We start from the raw sequence: 15,148 nt of genomic DNA, 5'->3' as shown, positions 1-15,148 counted from the left end.
GCGATGACTTCAATGTAGTATTGGATTAGTAGTCGACTTCAATAACGTACTGGATGTTTATTAAATTAGATTCTCTTTAAAATATTACATTATTTAGTGTTGTCAGTGTGGCATATAGCCTATATGCAATTTTGTTTGACAGGTTATATTAGCCTAGTGGCTACTAAAAGTTAGTAGTTTAACTACTGCTGGTAGACATCTGTGTCTGTATAAGCTTTAATGTTTAAATTCATCCACATAACAAATATTATTTTCTCTCTGGCAGCTTCAAAGTTTGGTGTTTATTTGAAATACTGGATATATGCATTGTTTTGTATTTTATCTCCACGAAACTACTTGTGCCATTTTGTAATTGACCATTGCAGGGAGCATAAAGATCTTCTTTTTATTCTTGTCATCTTTTTTTTTTTTCAGATTAACATTTTTATTGGTTGCTCCTCAAGCATGACACATAAAGCAAAACATTCATGTACAGAGTCAAACATTATCCCCCTTAAACCCCATTATTTCCCTTCCCCTTTTATGTACTTATACCATATATTTAATGACCACCTCATCGCCTCAAATTCAGAGTCTGGGGTGCCCAATACGTCACACATAAAACTCTGAACCCTCAACAAAAATTCTTGGATCTTAACACACCACCAAAAAACATGGGTTGTGTCACCAACTTCTGATTGGCATCGCCAGCAGGTGGGTGTGTCTTTAAGACCAAGTCTATACAATCTAGAAGGGGTCCAATAGAATCAATGTAAAATCTTAAATTGCATAAGGCACACCCTTGCATCTCTAGATGTAGACTTGATGTTTTTTAGAATCCTAGTCCACACTCCCTCCTCCAATACCAAGTTTAAATCTTTCTCACATAATTTCTTGAGAGAAGTTGAAGCTCCAACCCCCAGACTCTGAATTAGCAGGGAGTAATACACTGATGCCTCATGACCTTTTCCAATAGCAGTAATCGCCACTCCCAGAGTATCTGCCGCTTTAGGGGGGTGTATGCTACTCCCAAAAATAGTACAAAGCAGGTGGCGCAGCTGTAAATACCTAAAGAATTGAGACCTGGGAATCCCAAAATGTTTAACCATATTTTCAAAGGATCTCAACACTCCACTTTCATATAGGTCACCGAGGATATTAACCTCCCTCACAATCCACTCTGTCCAACAGAAAGGGGACTTATTAATACATAACTTTGTTTTCAGTCATATGCTCGAAGCAACATTTAAATAAATGTCCGAATTAAACACTCTGGACACTTTTGGCCATACCGAGTGCGAGATAACGGGGTGTAACTTCACTTCTCCAGTTAGCTTGATAGAAAGGCTTTGCAATGGCGAAATAGGGGCAAGAACTTTCTGTTCAATACAAAACCAGGGAGGGGCTCTCTAAGGTGGAAGCGACCAATGAGCCAAATGTCTGAGACCGAATGCATAATAATAAAACAAAATCTTGGGTAGGCCTAGCCCACCTTTGTCAATCGGCCTGTGCAACTTACTGAAATGTAATCTGGGACGTTTACCATTCCAAATGATGGACTTCACTATGCTATCAAATTGCTTGAAATAAGAGAGGGGGACATCTAGCAGGGAGAGATTGCAGCAGGTAGTTGAATTTTGGAATACAATTCATTTTAATAACATTAACCTTCCCAATCGTCGATAAATGTAATGAAGCCCACCTGCCCACATTGATCGAAAACCCTTTTATTAAAGGGTCAAAATTAACTCTAAATCACACAGATTTGCTGGGAATAAAATACCCAAATACTTAATGCCCTGTTTGGGCCACTGGAAGGAGTCTGGCTGAAAAGCCTTTACCAGGCAGTTCGCTGTCAGAGCCAAAGCTTCGGATTTAGACCAATTAACTCCTGAGAATTTAGAAAAGGAATTAATAATTCTGTGGAGGCAAGGCACAGATCTAGTAGGGTCAGAGACGAATAATAAAACATCATCTGCGTAAAGCAAAAGCTTATGCGCCACACCTCCCGCCACCACCCCTGGAAAAATCCTCCTCCTTCCGTAACGCGGCTGCTAATGGTTCCAGGGCAAGACAGAACAATAATGGGGAAAGAGGACAACCCTGCCCCTATCCGGAGTAAAATAATCTGAAATGAATCCATTTGTTTGTACTGCCGCTACCGGGTGTCTATAAAGTAACTTAATCCATCCAATAAAAGTATTCCCGAACCCGTACCTTTCCAAAATCTTAAAATGTAATCCCATTCTACCACATCAAACACCTTTTCAGTGTCAAGTGAGATGGCAGCGACTGGAGTCTGATCATTTGCCACCGACCACATGATATTGATGAAACGCCTAATGTTAACCGAAGAGCTATGGCCCCGAATAAACCCCACCTGATCTATATGTATAAGAGATGTCATAACTTTAATTAATCAGTTAGCCAAAAATTTTGACAATATTTTAACGTCTAGCTGGATCAAGGAAATTAGACTGTCACTCTAAGACTCGCTTGGATCTTTGTCCTTTTTAAGAATCAGAATGATCCGGGCTTGTGTCATGGCTGGCGTAAGCTTTCCATTCTTTAATGATTCTGTATAAACTTCTAGCAAAAGTGGAGCCAGTTCTGTAGCATAAGATCTAAAAAATTCAGCAGCAAAGCCATCTGGCCCCGGAGCCTTGCCTGTAGGCAAAGCCTTAATTACCTCACCAAGCTCCTCCAAGGTTATCTCAGAATCAAGACAATTTTTTTGCTCAGTCGTCAGTTTAGGAAATTCTAATGGTTCCACAAAGTTTCTAATATCTTCATCAGTAGACGAAGACATGGAACAATAGAGATCAAGATATTTATTATTTATTATTAGTGTTATTTAAAAGCATTATTAATAACAATGGCCGAGGTAAATATTTCACCACCAGCAGATTTCCCTGAGGGAATGGTAGAAAAAGACTCTCTCTGTTTTATATATCTAGCCAGAAGTTTCCATGCCTTGTACCCAACTCAAAGTATGACTATCTTGCCCTGAATAGCCAAAACTCCATCTTCCGTGACAAAATAGTATTATATCTGTATTTCAATCGGGTCAATTCCCTGAGGCCATTAGATGACATTCGGCACTTCAGCTCTGCCTCAGCACTTTTAATGTTCGCTTCTAATTCCACGAGTTCTTGTGCTTTGGATTTTTTGGTGAACGAGGCATACTGTATTATCCGGCCCCTAAGAACCGCCTTAAGCACCTCCCAAGCCACGCCCACAGCGGATACTGAGGACCATTTGGTCTCCATATAGACATTGATTTCAGCTTTTAGCATTTGTTGGAATTAAGGATTTTGCAAAAGGAATATATTAAAGCACCAACTATATGATTTCTTTTTCTCCATATGTGGTGTAGGTTCTACTGGTTGTTTAGATCAGTGATACTATCAGAAATAATTAATAATTATTTCTGTAGTTATTAATTAATATTTAAATTAAATAATAGAATCTAACTCATTAAAACCTCACACGGCACACCATTAAATGTAGTGCGCCACGTTCAGGAGCAGCCAAAATAAGCCTATAACACATGAGAGGAAGGTGTGTGTGTGTGTGTGTGTGTGTGTGTGAATGTGTGTGTGGGTAAGGAGTGACGCGCACAAAATGGCGGACGTGACTCTCGTGGTGAGTATGTCACACGAGATTTCCAGCCAGAGAATATGGCCGCGAATGTGGGCAGAGAGAAGCCGGTTAATGGTGTCTGCCAGTTTACCGTGTGTCTCCGCTTGTACGATAACTTAGGGACAAAGCTGAGCTTTATCACAAAGTTATCTACTAGCCAAAAATGTGTGCGAGAATGTTTGTGAGGGGTCACGTGTGTGTGTGTGGTTAGTACGAGAGAGAGAGAATCAAAGCCGGTTTCGCGATCGGGGGAGAGAAAGCATCTGTTAGTTTATCACTCAGAGACACGGTGGACGGCTCGTAAACCGTCCCGCGGTCTTTGGTTCTTAAATGGATAAACTCAGTGTGCCGGTCTCACCCGCGATGGCGGAAATACACAACAGTCCAACGTGGTTGGACTACAACACAGCAGATCTCATTCGTGATAACAGTACATTACAGTAATACCTTGAGTATTATTAGCAGCAATGAGCGGACTCGGCGATCCGTAAACTGTACAAGCAATAACCTTGATACACAAGAATAACACACTTTAATATTCTATCTCTGCCCAGATGTAAATCTCTTACTTGAATCATATGAGGACGCAGGTTTAATGTGTGTTCATCCGTCCTTTAACTCCGACTTGGTTCCTCGAGGCTCGGGTGATGACGGGAGGTTGTTTCCTCGCTCTGTCGGTGGGCGGTACGGCTGCTGATTCTCGGCGGGCTGGCAGAGAAATCAGCGACTTCGACTTGATTGAAGAGGGATGAGAAATCTTTTCTCTTCACTTCTGCAGGCAAACGGATGAAGATGCGGATTGCTCCTTCGGATCCGTTAGAGTGTTCGGTGGAACACAGAGTAATCTCAACTCATCCAGCGAGATGGAGATTGTATGGCCACAGTTTCAAGTCGGATGTTACTTCCTTGTGCCACGAGGCTACACCTGAGAGCAGCGATGAGCTGCGTCTACACACGGCGAGCATTAAACAGTTTCTACTCCCGATGATGTCATGGTTGAGGGCCGTTCTGTTGTGTTCCTCATCCAATAGGAGTTGAAAGTTCGATCCTTTAGTGAGCAAGGCTTCATGGGATTTGTAGTCTGTTGTGGACTCCCTTTGTTTGATTTTGGCGCAGTTTTTATCAGTAAGATTTATGACAGTTTGTGGGGCTCAGTCAGGTTTTACGACTGTGTTAGGTCTGCCTTTGAATCTGAAAACATGAGGCCCAACAGTGGCAACACCTCTAAACACACCAGGGCATGATCTGAGACTAAAATGTTTCCAACTGAGCAATCAACAACATTTGCACATTTTTGCTTCACTATGATCAAGGACTGAGTCCATCAAAAGATTAAAGTCTCCTCCCAATATTATATCATGAGGGGTGCCAGCGGCTTGTAACATCCCCTCAAGATCTATAAAAAAAGCCCTGATCATCAACGTTAGGTGCATAAATATCAGCCAAAATAAGACTGTCTCTGAATTTCAGCTGAAACAGTAATGACTCTTCCTAATTTATCTTTACTCTGTTTGAGACATTTGAATTGTAGATGTTTACTTATCAGTGTAATGACTCCCCTGCTCTTACTCGAGCCAGCGCTATAAAAAAAATGCCCACCCTATATCTTCCCAAATTTTTCAGCTTCCTGCGGAGAAAGGAGCGTTTCTTGAAGAAACACTATATCATATATCTTACGCTTAAGAAGAGAAATAACATTCCTTCTTTTTATGGGGTGTCCCAACCCTGAACATCCCCTAGAACAAAAAAAAAAAATAATTAAGCAAATTGATAGGTTGGTGTAAGCAACAAATCGATAATTAAAACGTTTTTAACTTTAAATCGTTGCTTCCGCTTAGCGCTGGGATGCTGTTTGAAATGAACTAACTCTCGAGTGACATTCGTTCCTCTGCTGAATACAAAGCACGCGCTTCCGACTTCTCACGTGTATGCACCATGGCGCTTACATCACTGGTACATCGACTGCTGGCAGGAAGCAATTTTTTTAAGTTAAAGTTTTAATTATCGATTTGTTTCTTACACCAACCTATCGATTTGCTTCAGAAGACATTAATTGATCGACTGGAGTTGCGTGGATTACTTTTATGCTGCCTAAATGTGACTTTTAGACAGTCAAATAGCCAGCAGCCTGATGGCTTTACGTTTACTTACATTATAAGGACCTACACAGCTTCAACATTTGTGTTCTGCTGAAGAAAGACAAACACATTTGGGATGGCATCAGGGTAAGTGAATAATAAGAGAATTTTCATTTTTGGGTGAGCTATTCCTTTAATGGCATAGACATTTAGGGAAAGTGTTCATGTCTGAAAGTGTTGAAAAGTGTTAAAAAAGAAAGAAAGAATGGATCCATCTTGGCAATGTAACTTGAATAAAAGTTTCGGGTTCATTGTACTGCACAATTTGCTGGCCTTGAACAGACTGTAAGGCTGTTGGATTGACTTTGATGATTAAAATTTGCGTGTGTAGAAATCTGATCATTTGTGCTAACAGGAGCTAAAACATCCTATTTGTTTGTTTTTTGGTGCCATGGAAATCTAGTTTATGAGTTCTCTCCCACAGTTGGTTAGACATGGTGTTTGGTTTGTAACTTTGCTTGAGTACAGATGTACGCACCCATCCATGCACACCACCACACACAGGTCAAGAGGTAGCTGACAAGCCCCATTGGTGCACATGGCCCTCATATTGATCTGGCACTGCCATAATCGTTTATTTTAAGCATCATCCAGCAGGCTCTGCTCTGGCATCAAGGCCATCTAATGACCTTTGACTCTGCTTTCATACATAAGTCATGTGTTCATACCCTGTCACTGATTTAGTTGATTTTATGATTTAGGTAGCATGTGTGATCATAAATGCTGAGCAATGCGATGACATCAAACAGGAATTTGATGATGTCATAGTGGCTCAGGCCAGAAATATACTCTACACAAGTACGCAAGACACAGACGTGAATGCTTGTCTAATGCATTGCAAGTTTTTGGTTCCATTCTACAAACTAAACATGTTTTTGCATTACTGTGGCTGTAAGAAACCCAAGTACTCAAGGGGCCGATAGAGGTCCTTAAAATGTATGTTGCATTAAATAAGACATGTTGTTATCCATTTGTATAGCATTGCATATTCTGAATAGCGCCCTTAGAGGCAATGCAAAGACTGTAATGTGTATCTGTTTTGCATTCTTAATCGTGCTCTGACACATTTTGGAATGCAACAATGTATGAAATCATAAGAGTTTGCATTTATATTCTTATGTAGAGTACGTTTTGGGCCTAATAATGCAATTTGAGATGCATTGCTCAAAGTGTGTGTGTGTGTGTGATACATTCACTTGTGTAAATGTCAAACTTACCATCCTGTTGGGGAATTTACTGAATTCTTTCACCATCACATGTCTGAGCATATCGGGGTCTGCTACTACCACAACAGGCCTCCGTGCTAAATAATAACTGACACACACACACACACACAGCAAACAAACAAGATGAAATGAATAAATAACACTGCACCAGTCATATTCCATGGGAATAGCAGGAGACAAAAGAACAAAAGACAAACACACACACAACAAAACAGCATGTCTGTGGCTGAAGAACCTGTAGTCACCGTCTCCCATCATATCTGTGACAGGGGTATAGATACACATCTGTCTGTAACACACACACCATGTGTGTGTGTGTCAAGGTCAGCTCGATATAAAGAAGTTTGATGAGGCTGCTTGGTAGTTCCTTTTTTTATGGTCACGCATGGCAGCTTTCACTGCTGAGATGGCGAGGTCATATCATCTACAATGTGAAATGGAGGATTGAGAGCATGTGTGTGTGTGCATGTGCCCTTGCATGTGCCAGCATGAGGGACAGTCTTTCTTGCGAATGCAACTTCTTTTGACTGCAATCTCCTTCCTGAGAATCAATTTCACAGGAAATAACAGGAACAAGTAGATAATTAAACACCTTTATGAAGCATCCATAACTGGATATGAAAGCTTTTAGGCACATAACTGGAGCCATTAATCTAGTCCATATTATCTTTGGAAGCTTCCCTTTCCAACAGAAGGTGATGTTAAGGTGGATTACGGTGTCCAGTGGCTGTAAAAGCACATTTAAAGGGACAGTTTACCCAAAAATAAAAATCCTGCTGTCATTTACTCACTCATATATTGTACCAAACCCACATGTCTTTCTTTTTTCCATGAAACACAAAAGGTGATGTTAGACAAAATGACAGCCTCGGTCACCTTTCACATTCATTGCATCTTTTTTTGCAGCTAACTTTCTGCCTAACATCTCCTTTTGTGTTCTACGGCATAAAGAAAGTAATTTGTTGTCAGAAAGAAAGTCAGAATTGTCATTTTTGAGTGAACTCTCCCTTTATGGTTTATTACCATGCCTAGTGGCTGTAAAGCGCAGTTGATCCCAGGTGGGACTCAGCCAATGGGACTCGAGATCACACTTATCATTCATGTATGGTGTCATTATGGTACTTTAAACTCAGAATAGGCACATGGGTTCTTCATATCATCTTACTAATGAAGTTGACATTGACAGTTCAGTGTGAGTTTAATTAAGCTTGCAGCTGAGTGGTCTAAAACACTGATCTCATTAGTATGTTTTGGTTTATCTATGCATCTGCGCTGGCGGTCTGTTCGCAAACTGATTGTGTCCTTTAGTGATCCCTAGAGCTTTGGTGAAGAAGTCTCTTAGGTGCAATGTCAAATATACCAAATTAGTAATATGCCATTATATCGCCAATTAAATGCCTGATATTTGGTGTTATAAAATTATTAGCATCAACTGATAACCGTGCCTACTTGGCCAACTGATTCACTTTTTTAAGTTAATTTTGAGTAAATGTTATGTAAAATAATCTGGTGTCCAAAATTATACTTATTAAATTTTACATTTTTTAGTTTGCAAACGCTGGGTAATATGTAAGGAATATTTGACAATGGAACATTGAATTATTGGATTATTACCCCAAAGTGTCACGTTGGCTGTTACATGCTGGGTTTGCATTAATTATCAATAGCTAGATAGTACCCAAAATACATGCATTTTTATCAAGACATTTCTTTTGTCCCAAAAACACTGTGTAGAACTACTTCCTGACACCATAATTACGATTCTTTCTCAGATACAGACCAAATCTATCTTTACTACTTTTAAAAAAAAAAATTGGAAAGGGCAATTTTAATGTGATCAGCTATGGAAAAATATTCAAAATCCTTGGAGATATTTAGGGGAGACAGGGCCAACCTGTCACACTTTTTAGTCTAGTGAATATTTCTCTGGGTAGGTTTATTTTTGAAAGTCAATTTCTGCATTGCCACATACCTGTCTTGGCTACAAAAAAGCTAATTAAGATTTTCATCATTATTGCCCAAGAGAAAGATTGAGTTCAGCAAACACACAGTGACCTTTTGCCCCAATAGTGGGGCATGCTGCCTCACTCTTTGGGGTAAGTTGCCACAATGGAACCTGCAATTAAACCAGTGGTGAAGGTTTCGTGTTAACATTCGGAGGCCACTTTCTCCTGTCACCCCCAATCACTACTACTGAAACAAAACCTACATTTGACATCCCTTTTTAAATCTACACCTGCACTTAACCAACATGATCACACCAGAGGTACACTTCAGGTACCCTAGGATCAGCCACATTATGCAGACTTACTGACAAGCTCCAGTCAGACATGTTTGCATCAGCTGAATGTGCATCAGTATTTACCTTCCCCTGTGGGGCAACCGGATACGCATCATTTACCGCTTTGGCCACTGGGGGCAGTGTTTTGAATTTCGGTAAGCACAGACTGATTTTAGCTAAAGAAAAGTCATTATATTATAGGCTTTTTAGCTAAATGTAAAAAGTAAAACAATTATGAGGCACTAAACAATTAATGGAACAACAAAAATGGAAAAGGTAACATACAAAAATATTAAAACATTGCTTTGGCCAACAAATGTTGTAATGTATAAGTATACAAATTTATGACATTTAAAACACATGTGACAAACTGTCCCGATCTGATATTCATGAAAAATACCTTTGTACTAAGAACACTTTCAAATATTTCTTTAAAAATCTGACTTCATAACATAGTTGACCCTTGCCTTAATGTATGTTAGTGTGGTTTGATTATGTTTGCTTGTTTACCAAGAAGCTATGACCAAAATATGATGACACTGAAAATTTACTTTGGAGGGTAGAATTCACAAAAATGATTGTAATTTAAGAGGGTTTGAACTAGGTGTTTGAAACCAACATACAAAACCTCTGCTAGAAAAAATACACCTTTGTGTAGTTGGATTTTTAAGTTCAAATCTTATCATTACTGGATATAGCCAGTCTGAAAACTTCCTGTGTGACAACTAGCCCCAGTCTTCCATATGTAGGCTAAACAGCAGTATATCTGCCACATTGCTCCGTAAATATCAGTCACTGAAAAACACATATAGGTCAACCACAAGTGCAAATGGTGTCTTTCAGTAAGGAATGAAACCTCTCTCATGGCTTCTGGTTAAACGCCATTTCAAGAAGTTCTCAAATCATATCTGAAAGATATTGTGGGGTAGTGCAAAAAATAAATCGCACCTTCATGAGGAAAAAAAGAGAGGAAAAGCACCCTTTCAGCTCGTTTTAAGCTGAGCGCTCCTGCAATGCACTGCAACTTCTCAACTCAGATGACTGATGTCTTGTGCACTAGGAGCCGACAAGGGTTTTAAGGAGAGTGCGGAGCACTGATATGTATTTCAAAGCACTTTGATTCTAGCGAGGAGCTCAGGCTCTTGGATTACTCTAACTGAAAGATGTCGTAATGTCTTCTTACATATATCCACATGACTCCGAATTAGATCCTCTTTTCCGGTCCCGACATCCAAACCAGCCCCTCAGATACCTAGCCCAACGAGCACATAAACACACACGAGCAGACAAACCACCATCGTTCTGATGCTTTGCCCCTTCCTTGGCCTCAATACAGGAAACCCAGTGGCACCCTGTGCTTTGATCTTCCCAAGAAGTCGGCCTCTTAGAAGCAGGTGTATTAAAACACAATGTCTGGCCACTGACTGACTAAATTAGAGGACACTGGGTGCTCTGTGAGTGGCTGATGCTGTCTGAATATGAAAGACAGGACAGTGAACAAGGGCTTCATGTGTGCTGGGAGAATATAACGTTGATTGAACATGTTATGCTCAGACTGCTTTGTGTTGAAGTAATTCTACAAATGTGAAAATGACTAAAGCAATCATGTCACCCTCTTACATTTCCTCACAGAAATATAATCAGAAAAATCATTTTCTATTACAGAGTGGGTAATGAGAGGTCTTTCATGTTTCACTTGACAAAACAAATAGGGTTCTCATATTTATGTTTCTTAATGTCTTTGAAAAGAGCTTTCTGAGATAAAAAAAGCTCTTTTCAAAGGCTGGTTTCACTCAAAAGTCGCAGGTTTAGTAATTACAGCGTTACTTGAGAAACAAACAATACCCTGCTGGAAAATCCAGTTTAAGCTGGTAGCTGTGTTTTGGAACATGGTAGCTGGTTTCTAGCTGGACCAGCTCATGACCAGCTTGGACCAGCTCTTGACCAGCTTGTACCAGCTACCATGTTCAAAAAACACAGCTACCAGCTTGAGCTGGATTTTCCAGCAGGGTACAAATGAAAAATTTCAATACATTTTACTTACATTTATTAATTTGTCTTTCGACTACAGTGGCTAAGAGTAAATTGGAGGAAGACTTACCCACAAACTCGTCCATATTTGTTTATAAGGTCTCTATGTGCTCCAAAAAAACCCTGAGTGAAAGCAGAAAAAAAAATGCAAATAATAATGTGAAAACATAAAACAGCACTTTAAAACATTTGTAAGTCACACATGTTGATCAATTTATTTTAGAGTGACAAATCATTATCTAAAATAATCTGAATCAAGCTAAATATGCTGTGATATGTCTTATAAAGTGGGTGTGACATGTGACAGGTTAACTGTTCCAACACATTCCCTGTAAAACAAAGGTGAGTGTGTGGTTGTGTATGTGTGCGTGTTGCTTGGTGTTTTTTTTTTTTGTTTTTTTTATTTCTGTTGTGAAAACATTATCCTTTCTGGTTCAAAACCAGCAGGTACAGAGACAAATTTTCCAGATCAGAACCACCTTTTCTTCGGCAGGAATGTTGCGGCGTGTTGGAAAAATGGGTAGAAATGCAAAATGACTGAAAATAGGTTCCCTCTATTACAGTTAAAGGGATAGTTCACCCAAAAAAGAAAATTATGTCATCATTTACTCACACTCATGCCATTGCCAGATGTGTATGACTTTATTTCTTCTGCAGAACACAAATGAAGATTTTTAGAAGAACATTTCAGCTCTGCAGGTCCATACGATGCAAGCGAATGGTGACTAAAACTTTGAACATACATAAAAGCAGCATAAAAGTAATTCATACGATTCCAGTGTTTTAACACGTCTTCAGAGGCAATATGATAGGTGTGGGTGAGAAACAGATCAATATTTAAGTCATTTCTTACAATAAATTCTCCTCCCTGCCCAGTAGGTGGTGATATGCACAAAGAATGCGAATCACTAAAAACAAAAGAAGAAGAATGTGAAAGTGGAGATTGATAGCAAAAAAAAAAAAAAATAAATATTTATCTGTTTCTCACCCAAACCTATCATATTGCCTCTGAAGACATGGATTAAAACACTGGAATTGTATGAATTACTCTTTTGCTGCTTTTATGTGCTTTTGGAGCTTCAAAGTTCTGGCCAACATTCGCTTGCATTGTGAGGACCTACAGAGCTGAAATATCCTAATAAAAATCTTAATTCATGTTCTGCAGAAGAAAGTCAGTCATACACACCTGAGATGGCATGAGGGTGAGTAAATGATGAGAGAATTTTCATTTTGGGGTGAACTATCCCTTTAATTGTCATAGTGATATACCAGACATATATCTTCAGTGCTGCTTTATATAACTAAAAATCTACAGTATATACACTACCGGTCAAAAGTTTTGAAACACTTGACTGAAATGTTTCTCATGATCTTAAAAATCTTTTGATCTGAAGGCGTATGCTTAAATGTTTGCAATTAGTTTTGTAGACAAAAATATAATTAATTTATTTCATTACAAAACTAAAATTTAATAAAACAAATTAAAAAAAATAATGTTTTTGAAATGGATGACTTGGACCAAATAATAAAGAAAAGAGCCAATAAGTGCCCAACATAGATGGGAACTCCTTCAATACTGTTTAAAAAGCATCCCAGGGTGATACCTCAAGAAGTTGGTTGAGAAAATGTCAAGAGTACATGTCTGCAAATTCTAGGCAAAGGGTGACTACTTTGAAGATGCTAAAATATAACACAGTTTTGATTTATTTTTATTTTTTTGTCACAACATAATTCCCATAGTTCCATTTATGTTATTCCATAGTTTTGATGACTTTACTAAAAAAAATGATAATAAAGAATGAGTAAGTGTTTCAAAACTTTTGATCGGTAGTATACATATCTCATATCTATCTGTACACAAGTCTCACTGGCTGTGTGTCTAAAATCACCACACAGTGACAAATAACAAGGGGCAGTTTTTCTTTTTTAGGGGAAACCCCAAATTTAGCCTTGTTATTTTCGCAGTTTAAAAGAAAATCACTACTGTGTATAACAGTAAGTGTATTGCTAAGATAGAGAGAAAGAGAGATTGGGGTAACACTTTGCAATAAGGTTCCATTTGTTAACATTAGTTAATAACATTAGTTAAAGGTGCAATATGTAATATATATATATATACTGTACTAAAGCATAAAATGTTATCAGAGATTTAGGAAAGTTGAAATACTGGCTTCTCTGAAAACAATTCTACAGCCATATTCTACTTTGAAATGTCCATTCCGGGCCGGAATTTCTGTTTATGTTTTGGCCTGTGTGATCCCGCCCACTGCCCATTTGCTCCACTAATGATGCCATTGCATCTACAACACACACTGCTCTCTCCCACCTGGAAAAAAAGAACACTTATGTGAGAATGTTGTTTGTAGACTACAGCTCAGCATTCAACACCATACTGCCCTCCAAGCTAGATGAGAAACTCGGGGCTCTGGGCTTAAACAGCTCGCTGTGCAGCTGGATCCTGGACTTCCTGTCAAGCAGACGCCAGGTGGTTAGAATAGGCAGCAACATCTCCTCATCACTGACCCTCAACACTGGAGCCCCGCAGGGCTGTGTTCTCAGCCCACTCTTGTATTCCCTGTACACACATGACTGTGTGGCAACACATAGCTCCAATGCCATCATTAAGTTTGCTGATGACACGACGGTGGTAGGTCTGATCACTGACAATGATGAAACAGCCTACAGAGAGGAGGTGCGCACTCTGACACACTGGTGTCAGGAGCACAACCTCTCCCTCAACGTCAGTAAGACAAAGGAGCTTGTGGTGGACTTCAGAAGAAAAGACAGAGAACACAGTCCCATCACCATCAATGGAGCACGAGTGGAGAGAGTCAGCAGCTTCAAGTTCCTGGGTGTCCACATCACTGAGGAACTCACATGGTCCATCCACACTGAAGTCGTTGTGATGAAGACTCATCAGCGCCTCTTCTTCCTGAGATGGCTGAGGAAGTTTGGAATGAACCGCCACATCCTCACACGGTTCTACACCTGCACTGTAGGGAGCATCCTGACTGGCTGCATCTCCGCCTGGTACGGCAACAGCACCGCCCACAACCGCAAAGCACTGCAAAGGGTGGTGCGAACTGCCAGACACATCATCGGAGGTGAGCTTCCCTCCCTCCAGGAAATATATACAAGGCGGTGTGTGAAAAAAGTTCAGAGGATCATCAGAGACTCCAGCCACCCGAGCCATGGGCTGTTCTCACTGCTACCATCAGGCAGGCGGTATCGCAGCATCAGGACCCACACCAGCCGACTCCATGATAGCTTCTTCCCCCAAGCAATCAGACTTCTGAACTCTTGATCTCCCACGATCAAAATACATCAGCACTGCACTTTATTACCCTTACTCTTATATCTCACACCGGACTGTCATAAATTATATTATTATTATATTATATTCTCTCTTAACAACTGACTATCAACCGACAGCCTGAATGTCAATACAGTACAATACTGTACATTCTATATATACTATATATACTTTTTTATATATTTTAATTTTTATTGAATAATGTGTATCTATATAGTGCGTATTGTATACTGTACAGTGTATGTTATTATTTGTATATTGTTGAGTGTAATTATGTGTATAACAGATGTTTAAATTGTGTTGTGTTAATTTGATGTTTATTATAGATTGGTATATGTCTCATCACTGTCACGACTGCTATGTTGATCGGAACTGCACCCAAGAATTTCACACACCATTGCACTTGTGTATATGGCTGTGTGACAATAAAGTGATTTGATTTGATTTGATTTCCCAATTGTATTTCTACACCCCTGTTGCCAGATTTTAAACAAGTTAGCGGGCAAACAGAGCGCAAACCATGGAAGCCAGCAATATA

General features: G+C 39.5%; 1 protein-coding gene and 1 long non-coding RNA gene across 6 annotated transcripts in view; both read right to left on the bottom strand.

The window, feature by feature from the left end:
• LOC127417294 (uncharacterized) overlaps window positions 1–15,148 on the bottom strand; it is a 511,839-nt gene that overhangs the window by 68,809 nt on the left and 427,882 nt on the right. The window lies entirely within an intron of this gene.
• LOC127417285 (thromboxane-A synthase-like) overlaps window positions 1–15,148 on the bottom strand; it is a 116,719-nt gene that overhangs the window by 54,523 nt on the left and 47,048 nt on the right. For 3 of the 5 annotated variants that reach the window (XM_051657192.1, XM_051657194.1, XM_051657196.1), the window contains exons 4-5: window positions 11,368–11,420; window positions 6,977–7,073 (exon numbers count right to left, since the gene is read on the bottom strand). The exons of 1 other annotated variant lie outside the window; for it this stretch is intronic. In XM_051657192.1, the coding sequence (XP_051513152.1) occupies window positions 6,977–7,073; window positions 11,368–11,420 (150 nt within the window). Of the gene's footprint in view, window positions 1–4,190; window positions 4,401–6,976; window positions 7,074–11,367; window positions 11,421–15,148 lie in introns of those variants that run through there. One more of the 5 variants, XM_051657197.1, reaches the window with a different exon arrangement.

Source organism: Myxocyprinus asiaticus, chromosome 26, assembly GCF_019703515.2.
Source record: "Myxocyprinus asiaticus isolate MX2 ecotype Aquarium Trade chromosome 26, UBuf_Myxa_2, whole genome shotgun sequence".
NCBI classification, from domain to species: domain Eukaryota; kingdom Metazoa; phylum Chordata; class Actinopteri; order Cypriniformes; family Catostomidae; genus Myxocyprinus; species Myxocyprinus asiaticus.
This window is presented reverse-complemented; position numbering and strand designations above follow the sequence as displayed.